The sequence below is a fragment of the Rhipicephalus microplus genome, chromosome 4, assembly GCF_043290135.1.
Source record: "Rhipicephalus microplus isolate Deutch F79 chromosome 4, USDA_Rmic, whole genome shotgun sequence".
NCBI classification, from domain to species: Eukaryota; Metazoa; Arthropoda; class Arachnida; order Ixodida; family Ixodidae; genus Rhipicephalus; species Rhipicephalus microplus.
The window spans coordinates 85,667,135-85,691,321 of record NC_134703.1 but is presented as its reverse complement, the minus strand read 5'-3'; the positions used below and the strand labels follow the sequence as shown (position 1 = coordinate 85,691,321).

Genomic DNA, 24,187 nt, shown 5'->3' with positions numbered 1-24,187 from the left:
TGCATTAGGTATAACGACCCAATGGCAGTGAGCAAATTGAAACATCTTACTTTCTTGAACTATTTACAGTGATTTTTATTCACATATATAATCACTGTCTTGCCACGATTTTGTCGAGGCGGAATTCACCTACGAAACTAGTCGGTGCCATTCCAGAGGTAGCTGCTTTTCATAACAGCATAGTATGTTGCCTAGCGCCACTGCTTGCTCCTTTCACAACAAACAGGGTCAGCGAAAGTTATCGCAAAGTTGCTAGCGCTTGCGTCATCAATTGGTAAACACGTGATTTCATAGCCGAGGGGTGTTGCCGGCTCTAATAAATAAACGCAGCAATCGTCTGTGTCGCGCATACGTGTTCACAGCATCGATGGCGGAGGGTGATCCAGACAATAGACGAGGCTCTCATAGGGGAAGAGGATCTGGACGGGGAGCACGTTCTAGACGAAGTGAAGACATTGAAGGCCATCGGCGAAGTGAAAATCTTGAAGGCAGTGGAGGAGGTCAGAGCCGTAGAAGCCCTGGAGGCAGTGGAGGCGCTTGGAGCGGTGGAAGTCCTGGAGGCAGTCGAGGCGCTTGGGGCGGTGGAAGTCCTGGAGGCAGTGGAGGCGCTCGGGGTGGTGCAAGTCCTGGAGGCAGTGGAGGCGCTTGGGGCGGTGCAAGTCCTGGAGGCAGTGGAGGCGCTTGGGGCGGTGGAAGTCCTGGAGGAAGTGGAGGCGCTTGGGGCGGTGGAAGTCCTGGAGGAAGTGGAGGCGCTTGGGGCGGTGGAAGTCCTGGAGGCAGTGGAGGCGCTTGGGGCGGTGGAAGTCCTGGAGGCAGTGGAGGCGCTTGGGGCGGTGGAAGTCCTGGAGGCAGTGGAGGCGCTTGGGGCGGTGGAAGTCCTGGAGGCAGTGGAGGCGCTTGGGGCGGTGTAAGTCCTGGAGGCACTGGAGGCGCTAGCAGCGGTGGAAGTCTTCTAGGCAGTGGAGGCGCTAGCAGCGGTGGGAGTCCTCTAGGCAGTAAAGGCGCTTGCAGCGGTTCGAGTCCTCTAGGCAGTAAAGGCGCTAGCAGTGGTGGGAGCCCTCTAGGCAGTATAGGCGCCTGGAGTGGTGGAAATCCCTTCACTAAAGGCACTGCGAGTGGTGGAAGTCCCGGAGGCAGTGGAGGTGCTTGGAGCGGTGGAAGTCCCGGAGGCAGTGGAGGTGCTTGGAGCGGTGATAGTCCCGGAGGCAGTGGAAGAAATGTTGCACAAGAGCGAGGTGAGTGAACAGTTCGTCATTTATTAACTATGAATTCTCTGAGTTGATCGTTTGCTCCGAAACGCGGTGTGTCACCCGGACGTGCGGATTTCTTTAGGAAAGCCCGTCTTGCTCACGGTAAATTTGTCTTTACCACGTTAAATACGGTGCATCTAAGTAGTGCCGTGATGGCGGCTTCTTTGTTTAAAGGCGTACGTACGGCACAATCTCATTATCTCCCACTTAGTATGGTGCTGTGTCCCAGTTTTAAATAGAAGTTTTCCCACCACGTCTCCCAGGCGAAGCGCCAGGAACCAACGTTATGGTGTGTTGGTTTTATACGAAAACCAATGAAACATGCGTACAATGAAGTGCGAACTAATAGTATCGACAGTTCTTGGTAAAAGCCGTGGGCCACGCTTACTGACATAACTCAAGGCGCATGCCAATGAATGTTATAAAACGATTCGCCTTCCGTGGTATCTGTAGATATATGCATCATCGCCTTCGCTCGGCTGAATGCGAATTCCGGAAGCTTAGAGAAATTAACTGCATCGTGGTGTGAACAATGCATGTCTATGAAGCCATAATTGCGTAGGTTACAGCCACTATCTTTGCCTGCAATTTGTCTTGCATGATTTTATGGGTGCTTTTGAATCGACATGCTTGCTCAGCGGAAAAAAACGAGGGGATAAGAAGCAAAATAGTACTGGGTGCCGTGTTGCGTCATATCTGCAGTTGTTTTTTTTATTTGTGCACACATTTCAAGTGCAACGTACCACTTCACCTTGTATTACATAGCTGATGTACCTGACATGCGGTGTGACCATATTCGGTATCATTACATCGTCCTCTGCTTATTTTTGCAAATGGCTCTGCCTGACTTCACGGGGTTTTCACTCCGGACAACTAATCTTGATGGTGCCGTCATAGTGTCGATGTGCACAGCCAAGAATCAACGTGGTGCTGGACAAAATATAACGGAGCTAGCTTGCCAGTACACTACCGAAAGTTTATTCCGAGCTTTACACTGCTTCATACGCTTCAGCGTGATCGCATTCACGCAGGTTGATGCAGCCACTGATCATTTCATAAACATTAAGTCATACCCTAAATATGGGACAGTGGTGCCGCATCCCGTGAAGAAATCAAATTACAAGCAGAAATCCTAGCCTTTTCCTCGTGGAGCTGTAGTCGCCAGCAAAAGCTTCGACAGTGCCACAAAGCCAGCCACGTGTGTCGTTTAACACGTGTCCAAGATATAGCGTTACATTCATATCGCAATACCTGCATATGGTTATCGTGCTAACGCATCTATACATGTATATCAATACAATCACGCATTTCTGATACCACGTACTTCACACAAGCTACCCAACTTCCACTTGTATCACCAGCTTGGACAGCCGGCTATGATAATACAGACTGCCTTAGAGTGTTATATCCGGCCGCCTGAGCAGATCGTCGCTATCCCCCTTACATGGCACAAAAAGGAACTCTGGCGCTCATCTTAGGCCTCAAGTGCTCTACCACTAGGCCGCGTGATGGTTTCTGCAGGCTTCTGAATAAGACATCGTGGATGTCGGTCACCCAGTTTCGCGCTGTAAGCTCACTAGAGACTTTCTATTGTACACGTGTTGCTATAAAAATGTCGCGTCTAGCACATAATTGCATCAGGCGTCACGCCATGTCTGCTCAGTAATCTTTGCTTTCCTTCAGGTTTCAAAATAGCTATGTGATTATGGGGAGGCGTCGTCATGGAGACCTTCGGAAATCGTGACCACCAGGGATTTTTTTTTTTGACCGTGAACTACACCTAAGCACCCGGGCCTCCAGCCTTCGAAACGATATTGGGATTTGATGCAGTGTATATAAAGTAACGCAGGCTTAAAAACCAAAGCCGTTATGAGCTCAACCCCATGACTGAAGATTTCCTATTCCCCTCACTATGGCGTGCCTCGTACTTCTAGACATAAGCCGCGCGTATTTTCAGTAGTTTATATCTAGCTGGAAATTGTGCTACTGTTTCGCTTTCTGCACTACCAACTCCTGTGGCGCTCAGCCTTGTAAAGCGAGACCACACGCACACACACGCACACGCACACACACACACACACACACACACACACACACACACTGTTAGGCTTTGGCTGTTCATTTAGCTTTCTGCACAGCCGGCTCCTGTGGCGCTCAGCCTTGTGAAACTACAGACTACACACACCCACAGGCAAAAAAAAAATTAGGCCTTGGCTGTTCAATGCCTTGAACTGGAAAAAATTACCTGGACAAGCTATCGGGCACGTGATCTTATCGAGAAGCTAGGCTTATCGTTCTCGGCGGGAGAATCGGTCGCCCACTTCGGACTAGGAACGTGGTGCGACTCGAAGGATCGTGATAGTATTTCATATCTTACCGATATGTACAAAATATGCAACCGGTTGCTGTGGGAACTGTACACCGTAGTTGTGCAACGCCTACCAGCACCATTTTTTTTTTCAATTTCGAAGTCCGTGCAAGCTATTGAGATTACTGCCTGCCGTATCGTCGCCAAGCGTCACCTCATTCTTTTCGTTGTTTTTTTTTGTCGCAGAAATTCTCCTGCTCACGCGCGGTACTTTCTCAGTTTCATTTCGTATTTGCGCTGCCATTTTATGCGGCCATTTCCAAAGTGAAAGGAGTTTTATTTCTAACCCAATTTTTATCGACAGCCAGTTGTTCCTTTATGTTGAGCATGCCTAATCACAGCATAGAACTTCTTTCTCTCGTAGTAAACTACGTGGGCTTTTCTATTGCAGATAACTGCGACAGACTTACAGCAGTCTTCTTGTTCCTCTAACCAAACAACCATTGTATAATGCATTTAATTGCTGTTTCTAAGACAGTGAAACATTTGGGCATCTGCACTTCAGTAAAGTGCTAATATTGATTGTATTGTTGATTCGCTTGATAAAAGTAGCGCAAACACTCTTCCTGCAGAAGTATAACTACAGCGAACCTGCTCCTAGGTGTTTGTTACCGAGGCTCTCCCGTCTCGAAATTGAGAGATTGACAGACGTCTCAGTGGAGGGGATTCGAAAATTTGGCCGTCTGATGTTGTTCACGAAGCAAAGACATCGCAAACTACATGGGCCTCTACCCTTTCGCCTTCATGTAAATGTGACCTCCGCAGCCGGAATCAAACCCGCAACGTACTGGCCAGTAGCCGAACACCATGACACCCATGCCACAAAGATGGACCGGATCTCCGCCCCTCCTGTATTCTTTGCCTCGCGTTTCTATCTTTTCGCGATTCTTTTCCGTTGCTGCATACTTATCCACTCATCAGAGCCACCGTGAGACGTCGATTTAGCACTGACCCTCTTGCCATCATTTCTAGGCTTGCGTAACCACTACACACTATATGAACAAAGCTCTTGAGTTCGCTACTTCAGCAACCACGACACCTTCGAAAATTGCAACCCCGCCTTCTATACTCCTGGCCGCTGCGCATCTGTACCACTCGCTAGGTGAAATCTATGCTGCCCCAAAACTGCAGTTCCACCAGTGGTCTTTCCAAAGTGTCTAAGTACGGTCCTACACGAAGTGTGTTCTGCATCAGCTATTTCTTTTTCTATCGCGACATACTTGTTCACAATATTTTCTACATTAAAGATAGCATAAAGTGCACCGCTGTGTGTGTACAATGCGTTGCTGCATTATCGACGCTGACAGTGGTGCTTTATGCCCCACCGCGGTGGTCTATAGTGCTCTGCTGCTGACCCGCAGGTCGCGGGATCGAATCCCGGCTGCGGCAGAATTTCTGAGAAAGGCGTAAATGTTGTAGGCCCGTGTACTTGGATTTGGGTGCACGTTAAAGAACGCCAGGTGGTCGAAATTTGCAGAGCCCTCCACTATGGCGTCTCTCGTAATCATATGATGATTTTGGGACGTTAAACCCCACATATCTATATTCATCAGTGGTGCTTCATGGCAGGTCCTTACGCACCAAACTTTTTACAGCGAAAGCTGTTACGAGATCACAACTCGGGTCACGCGCAGTTTTACGCCGCCGGTGGTAGTAACCACATCGCGTGAAATAAAAAAAACAACCTAGCACCATAGACACAGTGGGGCTCGAAACCTGGGTATACTGGGTGCCAGCCCAGTATTCTACCACTGAGCTACTCCGGTGCTTGTGACTTGTTGTCAAACTTGCCTTAGGCAGGCTTGATGTCGGAAAAGCAATCGCGTTAATACGACTTAAAAAGCGTTTTACAACACTAGAAAAAAAAAAGTCATCGCACAATGCGAATAGTGTAACGAGCGGGGCTGTCTAATGCTCCAAACATCACAAAAGCTTATTCTTGTTTCCTTATCAACTGTGGTGCATGCCCACTTCAGCCATAATTCCTCATCGTAGTCAGCCGATGCATAGAAAACTGGCACAAAAGTCATTGTGTTTAGCAGATACAACGCTTCTCAGAAGAATGACGAAAAATAGCAAAGCGAATGCCGGCCTACTGCCTAAAAGCTTATTATTTCCCTAATGCGTATCAAGCAAGTGTGCTTGGAGTAGTTACCCACTGAGTGTTTTGAAAAGGCTCTCAAAGGCTGCTCTTCTAGCTTTCGCTGTGACTGTGCTGCACCTTCCACGCAAGCCTGGCGTTTTTCGACTCGCGTAATTCAAGTACGTTTTCAAGCATGCTCACTTTGAATACGTAAAACAGAAGTGCCCTCTGATGTTAGACCTCGGCACAAATCAATCTCGCAAGAATTTTGTGATAACCGCTACCAATCCTGCAGTTCACTTGTCCTGTTGCTTTTTTTGTTTAATAAACCACGGCGTTTTCTTCCCATTCAGTTAGTTAACGGGCTCGATTAAATGTACTGACACATGGACCACATTCATTTTGCTGGCCCAAAATACGTGCCCTGGGTCGAGCTCGCGTCTCCGTTCTAGGTGGTGCATTCTACCGATTACTTAGGGTTCGGCATGTAACGTGACTTAGCTGTCACTCACAAACGCAGGCTTTCATTTACTTTGCAAGTGTCAACTCAGGGTGGCGCGAACTTGTTCAACGCGTGACGTCCGCACTAGAACGTGAGCGTGACATGCCGTACTTGAGTGATGAGCCTACGAAGTCCATAGTCGTGATGCACGAAACTATTCTTTATAGGAAACATTCGTCATTTTCCCTTTTCAACACGTAAGTGGCATTAGTCCTTCCACGTTTAACCAGTCGCATGCCGCAGTTGGTGTCAATGCTAAGCTGTGAGGTTTGCTTAAGGGTCTGCCATGTGTTTGTACTTTGATGCGTAATAACTTCTATAACACCGGCGCTTCGTTGACGAATTTCGACCTTTCACGCGCCATGCATACATTAACTTTCTGTGGAGAATTGCCAAGGCGTGATCTTCGCTCTGTACTTAATTGTGGTGTTAGGCGTCCCCTACGGCCAAGCTTCGGTGTCTTTGTTCTGCCGGCTCGCATATTGTGAAAACCGCCATCTTCATTCTTCATTTTACGGCCACGATCGCAAGGTTTTGTCAAACCCGGCGATTATGCTTCACCAATGCCTAACAGGGCGAGTCACCGTTAGTCAGTCTTCCGGTGTGCTTGGGAGAGCCGAGCGGAAGAAATAGATGACGATCCCATAATAGTGGTTGTACGAACGCAGTTATGGATGGCGCGCGCTGAAATTGAAATAACAAGAGTGTCTTTTGCAAGGACTCCAGTCTTTAGCGATGCATGACTGCCGGTACGTCATTAGGACACGCAAGATTAGGGGTCAACACCGTACAAGGCACAACTGATCCGTGCAGTTGTGCCTTATATATAGTGTTCAACAGGCGTCTTGTCACAGACGCCTGCTTTGGGCCGTTTGAGAACCAGGCATTTCAGCTCCACGTCATAGGGAGTCGTGCTTCGGAACATGGCGCACTGTAGCCCACCGTATGCAACGCATGGGTAGGAGAGGACAGATCTCCACATCAGGAAAAAATAAGGAGAGGGGCAATCCTTGAACTTCTTGTTTAGTAGTTGAATGAGATGGCAATATCCGGTCTGTAGTGCACACTTCAACCACTTAGTGCATATATTTATTTGTTTAATGTTACTCAAGAATGTTATATTTTCTATTAGTACTACAAAGTAATCGATAAGGTTGAAAGTGGCTTGTGTCATTAAAGAGTTCAAATATGGCTTCATTTTCTGTTAGGCATAGCAATGCTTAATAGCACAAGCCATCATGCGTGTGAAATATTTTCCACTGTCCTATGGACCCACAAAGTGGTCTTTACGGAACACTGGCAGTAACGTCTGCTTTATGAAATGGGTGGCCGGCTTTGAACCATGAAGTCGTTGTGATAATTACGTGTTCTGATGTCTCATGGCAATGAGTGCTCGTGCCACGCAATATTATTGCGATATTACCTACTAAGTTGTGAAGCCTGTATACAGGACACGTGTGTTTGTGCATCGTGAGTTATTACTTTTTTTTCACCGTACTACCCGGCAGAGGCGTAGCTGCGGGCAACACCTGCCCGCTAAGCCAACGGCCCAAGTAGCGATTCTCACTCGGACCCGGCAATTTTCGGTATTTCAATCGCATCTTGATTTTTCAGAGTTGATTTTCTACGAGCAACCAACAACGCCGATGCCAAATTTTCTGCGGAACAAACTCTTTACAAACGCCGCTGCTACTAATAGTACCGCACAATGCCGCAAGTGGCTGAAATGACAGTCGGTCAACACGTCACTATACGGCGACTGCGGTTTTGAAAACCTTCATTGTAGCTTTGGCTTTATGCAACCTATTTTCTTTGCCTCTCTCCCTCACGCTGTTTTATTATTTTTCGAGGCTCGACAGCGTGTCGGACGCTCCCCGTCTTCGTCGCGGCTGAGGCGCAAATCTCTTTTTCACAGATGACATTCGTATTGACGAAGCGCATTAAGATATGTTTATGTTGCAAGAGTGAGTATATTTATATATACATGACACGAGGCAAAGTAGTACAACATCCAGTTTTTATTGATGCAAACGAAACACGGTCTACGAGTAGTGTCATGAAGTCCATGCAGGAAGGAGTAGATCAAATGTTTTCTAGCTTCGGGTATGCAGGGCGTCCCCACTATGACACAGGATGAAGTAAAAAAAAATAAAAACAGGAACTTTGTCTCGCAAACCAAACCTATTGTACATTTCTCCCAGTATTATTAGTTACGATTTTTTGGGGTAAAAAGGTTTGAATAATACTGTATAGATAACTCGATGAGTACTCTAGTAAGTATTAAAATGCCCATGAGGCATATGTAGGCATTATCAAAGACATCTAAATGTGCTGTTTTAGACGACTAAGTTGGTGCCCTGTTTGAGGGGACTCAGTTGTTAATGAAAGCTCGCGAAATGTAAAAAAATGACAGGTGATTGTGCTCCGACAGGCAAAATAAAGCACTGCCCTCAAGTAAGCTTACTGCTAGCAACCACTTAACTCGTTTCCGGAGACAAGTGTTTCACACTAAGGCAAGGTTACAAGTTGCAGTGGGTTTCAACATGCGTCACAATCTCGAAGGCATTCATGCCACTCGATTGTACGTACCTCTCATTATCAAGAATTCACGGCTGACTGTTCTCGTTGGTAGGTAGCGGGGCAGAAACGCTTTACTGATTTCGACTAGGCTCTGTAAGGCCAATGTGGCACTTCAGCTGCGAAATGGCAGACGGTGATCTGTTTTTCGCCATTTATATTTGCTACCTGACAGTGAGCCTAACTAAGGGCTCGGATAACGCGTGCCACAGTTTAACCACGTTTCATTTTTGCACATTCGTAGATATTCTTTACGTACCGGCAAGCAAATTCAAATAAAATGCACACGCAATTGTTGGGTTGCCCAAATTAGCGGAGTTAGATGTCACGTGCCTACATACGACTCATTGATATTTTAATAGTCGTATGAGGACTTGTCATGTTTAAATATTGAGGACATATTATTAAAACTTCATCGTCCTTATTTCGTGCTTATGCTCTTCCGAGTTCCAGTGAAAGTGCGTTGACTCGAGGTCAGTCATCGAACATACCAGCGGTTCCAGTGTACTCGGAACATTAAATAGACGGTTTGCTTTGGATAACACCATTATTCTCGTTGACGTTATGAAGCTCGTTCCCCAAAATTTCGCCGTCGTTGGTTGTGAGCAAAAAATCGTCTTGTCCGTGACCTAGACATCAACAGTTACACTAAACGAAAATAACCTGAAATAACCTAAAAAAACTGGGTGAACCCCTTGTACTCTAGCGCACCATCTTTCCAGCTTTTTTACCACCTACTAGCCGAAGTAAAAACTTATTTTCTTGATAACCGAGTTTTCGAACGTAGGAAGGGCAGTTATTATTTACCCCTTTTATGTTTTGAGCGAGTATAGAGGGTCAATTTTAACGGCCTTCGGAAGGTTTTTGAGGCGATTTCTGGAAGTTATTTCAGGTGGTAAAAAAAAATGAAAGTTGACGAGTGAACTTACCCAGAGTCGACAAATTTAATAAATATCAAATGACGGCAGAATTGATGACACATAAAATAACATACATACACGCACACACAACAAATACAGAATAAAACACCACTCGAAAAGACTGTACACGTTACTCGACTGCACTTCGACAATCCGGTATATATTGGCACGACTTTTTGACCTGCCGTGTAGCATATCGGCAGGAGAGCTGTTTTTTTCACATCGATTGACAATAACCGTTAAAAGTGGAAGCGTGAACTCAAGGTGGGCTGCACGTCGCTGGGAGTCGCACGGACCTTTTCTTATAAACCCACCGGATTTCGCCTTTTTGACTATCAAATATTTCGCGGGCACATTGGCCCCTTGGCTTCACCAGTGTTAGCACTGTCAACCTTTTGTAGGCAGGCTTGATGTCGGGAAAGCAATCACGTTAATACGACTTATAAAGCTTTTTATAGCAGCGAAAGTACAACCAGTTATCGCACAATGTGATTAGCGTTACGAGTGGGCCGTACAATGCTGCAACCCATTACAAAAGCTTGTTCTTGTTTCCCTATTAACTGTGGCGCATACTAACTTCAGTCATAATTTCTCATCGTCGTCAGCCACTGCATGGACAATTGGCAAACAATTCCTCGCAAGTGTTTAGCGGATACCACGCTTCTCAGAAGAATGACGAAAAATAGCATAGCGAATGCCAGCCTGCAACCCAAAAATTCATTATTGATGCCCTAGTGGGTACCACGCAACTGTGCTTGCAGTAGTTGCCCAATGAGTGTTTTGGAAAGGCTCTCAATGGCCGCTCTTCTAGCCTTCGCTGCGACTCTGCTGCGCCTTCCGCTCAGGCCTGGCGTTCCTTATTTGGAGAGCTCCCCGTCCCGTACTTTTTTTTCGTTCACAGAATGCTGCCTCACTTGTCGTGCTTATGCTGTTCCGAGTTCCCGTGAAAGTGCGTTGACTCGAGGTCAGTCATCGAACACGACGATGCCCCCCCCCCCCCCCCCGGAAAAAAAAACCTCGCGTACCTTCAGGATTCACTGATAGCGTCACTAGGGGGTATGGGGCAAAAGCTGCCGAAGCAGCTGCCGCTTGCAGTCACATGGTACTAAAATCTGAAACGCAGCTTAAAAATCTCGTGATAGAAAGCTCCCCACGTGGTAAAATTGAATTTGGCATCCTTTACTACGTGCCTCAGGGGTGGTGGTAAAACTGCGTAATGTATCACCTTTCACTCCAATGCATGCTAGTAATTTCAAACGCGAGAGAATTCTCAGAGGTCATGAGCCGCGAAAACCCCCACACTCGGATAGTTTTTGTTGAGTGTACATGTATATATACAACTTCCGGTTCTTGGTGAGTATCTCATTCAGCCAGTATGCATCACAATCACTTATTGAAACAGCTTCAAAAAGAAAATAATGACATGTAAGGAGTATTTCAGAAGCGTACCCGTTACAAAGGGTTGGTACATTTAATCGTCAGCAGCAGCAAAAGAATAAACAAAGTGAACAGCTGCGTGGGTTCACGTGTTGCGCGGCCGACGCGTATATACGTCACTGATTCGCGAAAGGATTAATTGTGGCATAGTGGGCTGTGTTCGCAATGGGAACATATTGGTACTCTTACGCGCTGTTATGCGCGCTGTCCATCGTTACTTCATGGCACGGTAGAGGCATGCAGCAGAGAACTGAAGCAAGTAGTTGCAGAAGGTGATGCACACAAGTCCAGATCAAGCTATCGCGATCTGCTCTTGAAGACTCCTCGCCACGGTGGTCTAGTTGCTGAAGCACTCGACTGCTGACCCGCAGGTTGAGAGATCGAATTTCGGCATCGGCGGTTGCATTTTCGATGGAAGCTAAAATGCTGTAAGCACTTGTGGTGTCGATTCGCAGTGCACGTTAAAAAAAACCTCGGGAGGTCGAGATTTCCGGAGCCCTCCACTACGGTCTCTCGCGTAATCCCACGGTGGTTTTTGGACGTTAAACCCCAGACTATTACTCTTGAAGGCGAAGCCCGAGCGTCCCTAAATTTCGCTTGATAAAAATCGTGCTACGTGATAGTTTAGACGCCCTGTATACCGATCTCTTGAGAAAAATAAGCAAATTTAATACTGCGAAGGCAGTCATTCCGCATAGTTCATCAAAACTGATGGCACTTTTAATTAGGAGGACTTGCGCAGTATGCGTTACTGCAACTAGTATACAAAATTACTCGATATAACCACGTCGTGTTTTTAAGAATAGTCTCTGTTTTTGCCTTATATACACCCACGAGTCAGTATTAAGCCGATGTAACCGGAACTGAAGGCAGTAAAAACTAGTTTTGAGCGTTCTTCAGCGCTCAATTCTCCTTATTCAATCCACGAGTTAGTTCTAATCGAAGTCTGCGAAATAACTTCTTGTTGTCATGGGAGATCTGCTGCTATAAAATTTTCTTCGTGTTTGCATCTTGAACAAAAATTGCTGGATGAAGCTCAGAGATCCAACTCGCCGGAACGTTACTGGGGTGCTGAAGACGAGAATGCGCAATGTACGCAAATGAAAGAAACGGAAAGGTTTTGAGAAAATTCAAGTTCGAATGAACTACTCGCACTAAAATTACCTAAACGTAGTCTGAAAGCCATGTTATGCAAGAGGTGAGCATTTTGCCAAAATTATTGTTAGTAGACGTTGAACAACGTTTACAGATGTCAAGAACAGCTGCGTATTACGATCATTAAAACATGATGCTGACTTGAATACTGTGGGCATACCAAGAAATGTGTGCGTGTGAATGTTCTACTGACATATGAACTCTTGGAAGTTGCCTTTAAACTTCTATGCTATTGAAGTGCTATTCAGCTCGCTACGGCTTTTTCTTTCTGCATGTTTGTTTGCGATTTCGCGTAACCACTTGCTTTTTCACTTAAAAACTATTCGAATCGAAGTAGCTGAGGCATTTTCACGACATTTTCACAACACACAGCAAACAAGTTGGAAATATAATCGGAGCAATATTTATTTTTTGCACTTCGTGTAATGCCGGCAAGCTCAAATGCTTCGCTGATCTTGCAGGTTCTGGCACTTCCAAACCACCCCAAAAGCAAGGCGCTCAGTACATGCTGGAGCAAAGTCCACTACAGTCTTCGAGTTCATCTGGAAATATATCGCTTCGCACAAACTACTTCCGGATCCAACGGCTAAGTGGTGTTGTGTACCACTATGATGTGGAAATCAAAACTGTTAACAAGACCGATACTTCCAGAGACACCAAGCCAAGAGGCTTCAGCACACGGGTCAAGCGTCGTGTCGTAGAGGCTCTTCAACAGTCCAAAGCGTTCAAGAAATATGTGCTGGCGTTTGACGGCACAAAAAACCTCTACACGAGTAAGCCATTGCCATCAAAGGAAGTTGAACATTGCGTAGCCATCGACGAAAAAAGCAACCAGGACTTCTTCATTACGCTGAAACTCGCTTCCACCCTAGACATGGAAGAGCTGAAAAGTCCCTTCGACCCCGATGTACACCAGAAACATATACAGGCACTCGATATTCTTATAAGGCACGCAGCAAGCCAGACGCACGAAGCTGTGGGACGATACTTTTTTAAATTACCACATAATCCTCCTGATAAATTAGCCGAAGTGTATCACGGGTTCTACACAACCTTTCGGCCCTGTAAAAGCGAGCCGATGCTAAACATCGACTTTGCTGCAATGTCTTTCTGTCATTCAATGACGCTACTCAAGTTCGCAGAAAAAGTGAAGAAAGAACGAGGTGCTAGCAGTTTGCCGGAGCTGTTGTCAAAGGAGCTGAAAGGTTTGCAAATATATACTACATACTTGGGCTACAAACGGTTTTACCGAGTGGAACGTGTGAGTGAAAAGAGTGCTAAAGATCAGGATATCACGGTCGAAGAAAAAAAAATGAATGTCGCCCAATACTTCAAGAACAAGGGCCTTAAGATAAAATCACACTTACGATGCATAAAATGCGAGGGTCAAGATCAATACTTACCACAGGACTTATGCCACATACCAGCACAACCGTACAGACATGAGGCCTTTAAAGAAGTGATCCAAGAAGCGTTTCGCGATTCAAACCCCATGGAGCGGTTCACGTTCATCCAGGACACAGCGGACGAACTTTTCAAGACTAGTCGAGATACTCTGAACGAATTCAGAATTGAACTTATCGGGGAGATGGTAAAGCTCAATGGCCGCATTATCTCACCACCATCAGTTAAGTTTATGCGTGGTCAGCTGATGCCAGACGAAGGCTCATGGAAGATGCTTTTCAGCCATCGTTTCTTCAGTTCACGGAACGGTCCAACACGTTTTTCAGTACTGGCAGTCGACTGTAAAATAAACGAAAATATAGGTATAGAGCTGACAGACATCGGCGAAGGTCTTGGAATTAAGCTCGAATACTCAGAATTCAAAGATATAACCACCACGGATGACCCTTTAAAATGTCTTTGTAATGGTTTTAAAGATTTGCAAGCAGCAGAGCTTGTCCTTGTTGTCCTGGGAAATCCTAATCTCTATGCGACCGTCAAAGCGGCTGCCGATGTCAGTGTCGGAGTCCTGACACAGTGCCTACAAGTGCAAAGACTCTCGGACAATAATTACCCACTGTGGCGCAGCATCTGCCTAAAGATCAATGCCAAGCTTGGCGGCTGCAACAACGTGCTTTGCAAGACTGACAGTGAGGAGACCATTACACATGCTATGGTCATTGGTATTGATGTAAATCATCCTGCTCCAGGGGACACGTGAGTACTCATTGACTTTGAACTTCCTTTTCATTAGCATTAGAAAGTAGTGACTCTGTGCAATAGTATCATTCTTACTCCGCCCACTTCGGTGCAAAAGTTTCTTGCATGTTCCACCAATCAACTTGGACCTTTGCTTTCTGCTGCCAAGCTGTATCTATGTTCTTAATGTCATCTGCCGACCTAATTTTATCTCTATTTTACGCGTTTGACTTGCATTGAAATCCAGTCATTTTACCCTTAATGGCCAGTGGTTATGCTACCTACCGCACGGTGCCCAGCTCCGTCCAAAACTTGCCACGGCCGACGGTGATTCACGTCATCAAAGTGGGGTATTGTGAAACGGCTTTTCACTGGCAATATTCGCCCCACAGTTGTCACTTCATTGGGTACGACACCTCCACTGCGCAAAGATATATGCCCGGTTCACGTCAATGAAAAGCAAATATGCTGATTTGAAGTGTGCTTGTAAGTGGGTATGATAAACAGGCGACAACGGCATAAAATCTCTACCTTAGACAATTTCTCTCCTTCTCCTTCTCTACCAGCAGGTGTTGCAGGCATTTTCTTTTTCGAGAACCACAGTATATGCTACCTTTGCGTAGCAAAGTTGCACCACAGGTTTAGATGCCCCTAGCAACCATGCATTGCAGAAAAGCTCATTAGCAGGCCGATTCTTGTGCTCCCTGTCGCCGCTGCAGTAAACTGGGTTCATAATAGTTGTGGACCTTTTCACTGAGGGCTCCTTAGGTGCAGCTTATTAGCGTTTATTAACAATACCCCCTCCCCCAAATAACAAAAAATCGCACCTGAGTCTGCTACAACAGCGTTCTAGTTCCTGGATAAAGTCCAGTAAGTGAGGGCCTTCTTTCATGTGAAAGTCTACAGCGGTGGGCCAGGAAAGTGTATCGGCGTTCGATGACACGCCAACTGTAAAAACCAAAGTGCGGCTTCGCCACAAATCTGTGCTTACCAACGGTGACTGTGCGCAACTTGGCTACCTACAGGTGCCATTTTCAGTAACGCTTTTTCTAACTCCTATTCGAACTGATTTCATACATGTTAAAACGACGAGAGCGTTGTATGAACTTATTCATAAATACAGCCTTCATGCTAATTGGCACTGCTTCGGCAGATACGCAGACTGCCTAAACAATTCTGTTTACCTGCTCATGTTTCAGACTGTGAAGTGTAGGCCAGAAGGGCCTAATGGATGCGCAAACTTACAGTACTGTTTCTTTCACGCAGTCACACGCCGTCCCTTTCTGCATGTGTCGCTAGTATGGACCAACACGCATTCCAATATCGCGCACGGGTTGGAGTTCAGATGGACAACGATAATCAACCGGTGGGTCGCAAGGAAGTCGTGATGGATTTAAAGGTCAGTGAAAACAGCCCGCTCATTTGTTCACCTTACATAGTTCGAAAATTTTGAGTGTGTGTGCGTGTATGCTCAGAGGTGGTGGCAAGAGCGATGTCAAACCAACAGTGTCATGGTTTCTACACAGGTATTTTACGCTTACAAAGTTTAGGTGAAATAGCACTTTACGTTTCTTTCAGCAGCTTTTTTTTTCTGCTTGCGTATCACTTGCAGTTCATTACCTCGCCGTGGTGTTCCAGTGGCTAAGCCACTCTGCAGCTGGCGCACAGGTCACGTGATCAAATCCCGGTTGCGGTGGCTGCATTTTCGATGAAGGCGAAAATGCTGTAGGCTCATTTGCAAAGATTTGGGTGCACGTTAAGAACCCCTGCTAGTCGAAATTTCCGGAGCCCCGTACTACGGTGTTTCTCATAATAACATAGTGCTTTTGTGGCGTTAAACCCCACATATCCATCAAACAATTGCATTTCCCCCGTAATATATTTCATGGAAAATTTTTGATACATGCCTTAGCGAATAATTTGCAATGATTAGGTTGTTTTTGGGTGAGTCTATCGCAACTGGTATTTAAATGTACGAAGCTAAAAAGTACCTAATAAAGTATCAATTGTGCGAGATAATTCTGCTATGTGGCTTTAACAGTATGGTATAGAAAAACCTACAAATGCGCAAACGAACTCATCAGTTGGCTCACTCACTCGGTTCGGACAACGAGTTCTAGTGAGTACGATGGAGTATTGTTATAGCGCACTTGAGTTCTAGTAAGTTCCGCTGAAAAAAAGTATCGTCGGAAAAAAAAAATTGTTCATCCTAAGGTCGAGTGAGCCCGACGGGCAAAATATATTGTATGGGCGAGTCGAAAGCAGCTCCACATTTTGACTGTTGGCAAAATCTGTACCAAGATAGCACACTTAGTCACTCCAGGGTGTCTTCTAAATTTGAGCATTTATCATCACAAAGGCTAAGCTCTCGAGTTTCATAACAGCCCCGCCGTAAGCGCTCTTCTAAATTACCACACAGGTGGGTCCTTTCATCGAAACACCACCATTCCACCTTTCTACAAGACGAAGTAAATCTTCAGCAGTTCACACAGATCGAAATCTAAGTAGTAGCTCCGTAACGCAGGTTTACCTTGCTGATGGACTGAAAAAAAAATCTGCAGATCCTAGTCATTTACGGAGTCAATGTCATTCGAAGCAGTAGATAGAGTGGTTCCTACCGCATTTTAAACACGATAGTCGTCCTTGAGATACTTTCTTAAAGAAATTTGTCTGTGTGCCCGTCCACCATTTGACTCTTCTCTCTGTCAACCGAACCGATTGAGCAACTAGGCTAAAATTCAACTTCTTCAACGCCCCACAATCTTAGAAAGGTTTATAAGTTCAAGCTGGCGCGCATTTTTCGACCAAAAAGTAAACACTGTTCATATCTGAGGCACCATATTGCTACGTTCACATTCTGTAGTGTTTCGTTATAATAGAAAATGCATAAATAATTCTATGAATTGTACTGTTTATTACGTTGCACTGGCAATGTATTGCTATGCATTAAAGGCGGTTGTTTTCTGCGCTTTGCTAAGAATATATGATGCTGCCACCTATCTGTGCCCTTGCAATCTACAAATTGTGGCCTCTTTTCGTTAGGTTATCATTTAGGACATCCAATTTAGGACGCACTATGTCATCCTTTTGTTTTTCAATATTACTGCCCGCAGAGCTTCCAGAATACTATTCGTAGATTTTTTTTTTCTCGCGCCGTACATCAAATAAGTTTTATTCATTCTCTCCAGACGGAAGACTGTATTTGCATGCTTCACTTAAAGTGACGTAGAAAGAATACAGTCAATTAAAAAAAAACCCAGAATGTGATAGCAACAGATCGGAAGGTCACGCGCAGAGAGGAAAGCGGATCGAAACGTGTTTGGCTTTTCCCACCCACAATTGACGCACGAAACGTACTCGCAGGTACAGTTGCACTCGAATAAGCGCCTGCGTTGTTGCTTCGCTGTGTTTGAAAAGCACGCGCTTTTCGGAAATGAAGACTGCAATGATTGAAATGGCCTTTTGTGGCCCAGTAACTACAACAGAATCGTTCCAGGTAACGCCCGAGGTAGGGTGCAAGAATACTTTAGGTGAGTGAATGTCGTCGAGCGAGCGCTTGGTGGGGAGGGACAGATTATGTTCTCGTTTGCGGTGTGCTGATAGATGGCTCGCCGGACTGAGGACCATGGTGGGCTGCTGGCAAATTCCGCAAAGCACATTCGGCACGTGGGCAACAGTTTCCAAATTTGAGAAAATCGGATTATCATGCGATATCAACGACACGACACTCGTAGAGCGGCGCCGCGAAAGAGGGAAGGGTGAAGGAGGAGGTTCAGTGTGCGGCGAGGGTGTTGTGGTGACGAAAAATGAGCGTCGCTACTTATCTCGTCCGAGGGCTTTCCTACACCAAAAGGAGAGGGAAGGCGGGGCTAAAGGCCCTTAATAGAGAAAGTAGCGACACTATTCTCCATATCCTTTCCAAAGTGTTCAACCCTCCTCTCCCTCCTCTTCCACCGTGCAGGCGCCGGCCCTACAGCCCACCCCGTGCCACTTTCCTCTCAAGAATGCCATGTCACGCAGATAACACGCGCAACTTCTATCCATCGCCACACATCCCTTGTGCCCCCCCTCGTTTCACTATCGCTGGGCGGTCGGTCTAATTCCAAGTCACGCACGGCACATTCGTTATCAGTTTGATCAGTTTGACATGGTATTCTTTATAGGATAGGGCTGTGAGCTGGGTACGGCGAAAAAAGAATTAAAAAAAAAAAGGTTCGCGAGTATTTCTTAGGCGACGTCCCGTGTAGCGGAGAGGTGGAAGGCGGGAGAGGAGGGTGCTCGGCGTGACGCCTGACGGTACTTTTCCAAGAATACTCAAGCACTTTACCTGGGGGGGGGGGGCGAAGTTTGTAGCGCCATCTCTCGGATGTTTTGCGAAGCAGAACATTATCGGGCAGCGGATGGTCGCGGAGTTTGCTGCCCTAAAGTATTCTTGCACCGTGGTTCGAGGCCAGTCAAGACGAACGATCCACTATCCTCCCCACCGCGACATAAGGGCGCGCGAGGGAGCGTCGCTCCCTTCAGCGGGGCTAAGTACGCGTGGGAGATTACAGCGCGTGCGCTGCGGCGCGATCTGACATTCGCTGAAGGTATGGAGTATTTGACGAGAGTATCTATATTCAAGAATATATGCGATTTTCTGTTTCCGGCTGCGTGATTTCACGTTAGTTTCTTAGGCAAGTTGATTACATTGGCGCTCAAGAAGCACACTATAGTTCGACGTAACTGCGGTGCTCATATTAAGGCCCTAGTGTCACTTTACAATGGACGGCATGATACAGTGGGCTGATGTGCAGATTGGAAAAGGCGGTTTCGACCATATTCGTCTGGGTTTTGCAGGAACTAACCACAGCTTGACCAGTTACAGGAGTCACTACGCAACATTTCTTGCATCGTTACAAAGCCGATGGTGAATACGGCAAGCGCAGGACGTCAGCATGATATAGCATCTTTCTTGTGTTTTATCTTCAGCTTTTTAAAGCAACTGTGCAACTCTCGGAGAGAGAGAGAGAGAGAGAGAGAGAGAGAGAGAGAGGGAAACAGAGAAAGACATATTTATTTTAACAAAGAGCCGGAGATATTTGTCAGACATGTAACTATCTGATAGAATACTGTACTGCCCCGCAGACTTCATGGGCAAGATTTGTTCTCTTAGTGCGCATTGCTGTCTTTCGTTTCCTACGATTTTGCACACAACTGTCGACGCCTGTGCCGCATTTTCGGACGCACAAGTTCAATAACGCGTGCGCGTTCTGTTTTTGAGGTTCAGTGATCGCCGTTCCTGGTCGCAAAATAAAGCTTCATTTTCTCTACCTGTGATTAATGTGCCATGGTATGCAGGTAAAGAAAGCGTTTCATGAGGTACATGTCGGGTATCTACACATTTGTTATAATCATCTGTTCAGTGTTCCTAAATCACTAATGCTCTCCATTGCAAACTTTGGCGTGCTTCAAGTTCAGTCATCGACCATCAGACGTAAGCGTATTGATAATTAGAGGGAGAGATATAGATACGGCTTAAGATGTGCAGTAAGCCAAGAAATGCTTTCCATTTAAAAAGCTGGAAGGTCTGGGTTCTGTCTTCTACATCTCACTAGAGAAACGCAGATATCCACTCTTGCTCATATTTATGTAATAAAACATAAGATGAAAACTGTTCACCTGCTGTGAAAGAAAAAAAGCCACGAATAAGAGACACTACAAAGCGCCGAACCATAATTGTTTTAAGCACACCGAGTACACCATGGGCGCACCGCACAGTTCAGAACTTCAAAAGGTTACCTCAATAAGAAACAAAATTTAACATGCGAAAAATGATTGCAATGCGTAAGAGAATGAATTTTTATACAAATAGGCTACGCACGATTCACGCAAGTCATTTCATCACTTGAGATATGTATACCAATTGCAAACTGCTCGTTCACGGCAAAATATCAAAGGCGTCAAGCGTACCGTTCTGACTTCTGGAATCTCCTGTTGTTGTAATAAGGGAAAATACTCTACCGAGACTGTAGGTAACTCGCAGCAAGGTACGCGGAATCGTTCTTTCTTCGCAACATCGTTTAAGCAGTTCTGTATTCTCATGAGATCATTTCTTCGCTCGAACAATTTTTTTGCGAAATTATGAGTGCAGTAAAACCATAAGGTGGCTCAGAATAATTATCAATCTAAAGGCTAACACCTAATGACGGCAAAACATCGATGACATAACGTAATTGTTGTTCTACTGGTCTTTACGCCTTTTTCACATCGTCGTTCACTTTGCGCAATTCGACAATTTCGCGTGCTGTCATAGTACAAAAAGCACTCGCATTGGTAACATTAATGTCTGTTACAAGTACGTCTCAGTGTTCGCATGTACAAGCTTCAGTGAGTTCATAATAGTGTTCATCTTGTGTACAAATGCAAAACGTTTGTTTGGCGGCGGCCTTCATTTAAGTTTGGCCTTGCGCAGGCCATGGTATTGAACCACTTGCAATCCTACCAAGAAAACCGGAAGGCACTACCAGAGAAGATAATCGTCTACAGGGATGGTGTCGGCGAAGGCCAGTTCAAGGACTTGAAGGCCAAGGAAGTAAATGACATCCGATCAGCCTGTCAAGCAATGGGTCGGAAGTTCAATCCTCCCCTCACCTACATTGTCGTGCAAAAGCGCCACCACACTCGTTTTCAGCCTTTACGTGGAGACAAACCACAGAAGTTCAACGTTCCTCCCGGCACGACCGTCCAAGAAACGATAACCCACCCGGAACACGACAACTTCTTTCTCTGCAGCCAAAAAGGCGTGCTGGGAACGAGCAGGCCGGCGCATTACCACATTCTCTGCAACGACTCCAAATACGATCTGTACAAGTTGCAGAAGCTCACATACGACCTGTGCCATCTGGTCGCGCGCTGCACCCGGAGTGTAAGCACTCCGGCACCGGTCTACTATGCCCACCTGGCTGCCTTCCGGGCGAAGAAGCACATAGAGGGCCGCGGTCTTCGTGGCCAGTTGACGAAAGCGCATTATACTGAGGCAGTGACGTTGCAGCCGTCTATCGCGGAAACGATGTACTTTGTGTGACTGCCTCATGGATGATAGACGCTTAAACCTTCACCTGACGCAACGTGACATTTTCAGCGCGAAGAAATTTTACTGACCGCACAAAATTTTCTGTAAATAAACTGTTTTTAACTCCCGTGACTTGCCTGACCTTTTCTTGGGTGCGAGGGCACACAGCACCAGTTTTGAGAGAGGCGCTGAAAGTTTGTTTCATGTGGTTGACACGGTTACGTTTCGTTGTGTTGATGTTGATTGCCACAGTAGTGTGAAACCTGTTTGGAAAAGCTATAAGGTGCGCTAGTTGGTGTTGATACGTTTTCAAAAGTGCGCTTTGTGAACATGAGCTGAAAATACTAGGGGGCAGAATTGAACGAATGCAACCCTCCTCGTTTCAAGGTCTCTTTTTGTTTTCTTCGTTCAGCGAACTGGGAGCGCAGAGAAAACACAAAGGACGAAGCGAGGAACCACACAACACGAGCGCTCGTGTTGTGTGGTTCCTCGCTTCGTCCTTTGTGTTTTCTCTGCGCTCCCAGTTCGCTGAACGAAGAAAATGAATTACCAACTGGCCCACATTTTGATCCTTTTGCAATGTGTCTCTTTTTGTCCCATGTTGTCTTTTTGTCCCGCGTTTACGAGGCGCACATTTGCAGATGTGTCACACAACTTGGCTGCCTATAGCTCTACCTGCAGATTTCATGTAGGTGATAACTAACGTAGGTAAAAATGGATATAAGATGGCACGCAAGATAGAACCCTATAAGGAACACTCATCATCGATTACTTACAAGAAACATTTATTCTCCAACACCACGCAATATATATGCCCACTTCAAAACAACGAAGGCACATAAAAATTACAGATTGTGCGGAGAAACTGCCACTGCGATTTTGATTTTTTTCAGTGTTCTGCGATGTCTCGCTAGACCCCTGGGTCGTTATGCAGGCCGACGTTCACGCTCTAAGCTTCATATTGCGTGCGACTGTACAGCTACCGGAGAGATGTTTTTTTTTTTTGCCGGTCAAGTCGGACAGTAAGGTCAAGAGCACGCCTTATACTAGCAGTCTAACGAGCCCGCGTTCAACTGCTTTGGCAGGCAAGGAAGCTGATTTATCCCTTTGATGAATGTATGCCCAGTGGGCCTGGTTTGAATTGATAGTTTGATTATACCATCTCTGTTTGTCACTTCTTGTTTCTTATTTCTTGATGCTTCAGTGCGGTGCTGATGACCAAACTCAAGATTAAGGAGCAGTGTTGATAAAACTTTGGCGTAAATCAGGGATGTTCTATATCTTCCTTCCTTCGGTGTTCCGTCGTTTGCGCTGTTTTGTTTCCGCTGTGCGTGCCACCGCGCCCGCCCAACCACTTTGGGTAGCACAGGTTTGACCTCTGTTGCGGAGGCCGCATTTCGATGGATGGAAAATGGTACAGGACTGTGTGATATAGTTAAAAATTCCGGAGCCCCCATCTACGGCTTCTATATTAAAAATTATCGTAATTTTTGGGCGTAAACTTTAATTATTAATATTACCCCCTTTTGGTGACCTATATCGTCACGCGATTTTATGACCTTTATACCCGTGTGTTAGGTGTCAGCCACAAATACTGTTACCCATGCTCGGCGCAGACCACGCCGCAAACTTTGAGACTCCGCGATTGTTCAAGATATTTCTGTTGAAATTACGCACAGGATGCTAGTTTTCAAGCGAATTCGATAGCTTGCACGAGCACCCACGATAACACTCTCGTGTTCCATGCCGACGCGACTCGCCACAGATGAGATAGAAAGCTGAAGTCTTGTTCGCCGCTACCAGCACACAACTTAAATTACTTTTACCTTGCCTTTTTATTTTTCCGGTCACAGGTACAGCCGGATAAAAAGTAGTCTTAAACGAGCTGACGGCCACCTTCACCCACGTCATGATCACGTGACAATGACCTCGCACGTTGCTTCTTGCATGAGTTAAACGGAAGTGTTTAGCACACAAAGTGTAGCTTGGTTTCCGTTAGCCTAAAAATAACAAATTTGTCTTGAACATAAAGCGCACAATTTATTCTAGAAATAAAACGACTTTCTCGTGTGCTCTGTTTTATATGTGAATTTAGTGCACTCTCCGAGTAAATTTTTACCTGTAATGTATATTGCACCAAAAAAAAAAAGAATCCCTTTAGAAGGCGCTATATTAATAAGCCTTGCCCCTGCCATCTCACTGAAACTAGTTTAACCGCTTTGGAATCGGTAAAATATCAGAATCTTCCAATTCACGAAGGTGTGTCTTGTATAAAATATAAACGAGCAACTTTACGTGTGGGACACAGAGCAAAATTAGTGTAATCCGCATCAGTGCCGCCCATACGAGAGCCTTGGAAGCACAAGTTCTAAACCCGGCTCATCGTGGCATTCGACGAATAAGAAGCCACCTCAAGCAATGTCACGCTTGACTCTTTTGAATGCTCGTAGTACTGTTAATAAAATCATTGATCTGGAATACATATTGCTGTCGGAGAGTCCCCCTGTCATGTTATAATTGAAACTTGGTTAAGTACCTGCATTATCAGGGTATAGCACCTGCACCTCCAGGGTATAGCATGTTCAGATGGCACAGAGATTGACGCGGTGGGGGCGTTGCTATTATTGTAAAGGATTGTTGTCAGGCCATAATGGTGGATAGCAATATGTATAAGTTAGTGTGGTGTAAAATACCTTTTG

General features: G+C 45.7%; 1 protein-coding gene and 1 non-coding gene across 2 annotated transcripts; one reads left to right on the top strand and one right to left on the bottom strand.

Annotated features, from left to right (window-relative positions):
• The first annotated feature begins 337 nt into the window (after nt 1-337).
• Nucleotides 338-21,620, top strand: LOC119172179 (protein argonaute-2). Its single transcript, XM_037423204.2, has 4 exons — nt 338-1,235; nt 12,754-14,452; nt 15,701-15,833; nt 20,889-21,620. The coding sequence occupies exons 1-4, from the start codon at nt 368-370 to the stop codon at nt 21,498-21,500; spliced, it is 3,312 nt and encodes a 1,103-aa protein (XP_037279101.2). The 5' UTR covers nt 338-367; the 3' UTR covers nt 21,501-21,620.
• Nucleotides 14,726-14,867, bottom strand: LOC119173039 (U4 spliceosomal RNA). The gene has a single exon (XR_005109994.1). It is a non-coding gene; the product is annotated as a U4 spliceosomal RNA (small nuclear RNA).
• Nucleotides 21,621-24,187: the final 2,567 nt, after the last annotated feature.

What these genes read in the sequence shown, in the direction of transcription:
- LOC119172179 (XM_037423204.2), top strand. Translation starts at nt 368, where the DNA reads ATGGCGGAGGGTGATCCAGACAATAGACGAGGCTCTCATAGGGGAAGA. An exon ending in AAATGTTGCACAAGAGCGAG is followed by an intron (nt 1,236 to 12,753) that starts GTGAGTGAACAG and finishes CTGATCTTGCAG; the next exon opens with GTTCTGGCACTTCCAAACCA. An exon ending in AAGTCGTGATGGATTTAAAG is followed by an intron (nt 15,834 to 20,888) that starts GTCAGTGAAAAC and finishes GGCCTTGCGCAG; the next exon opens with GCCATGGTATTGAACCACTT.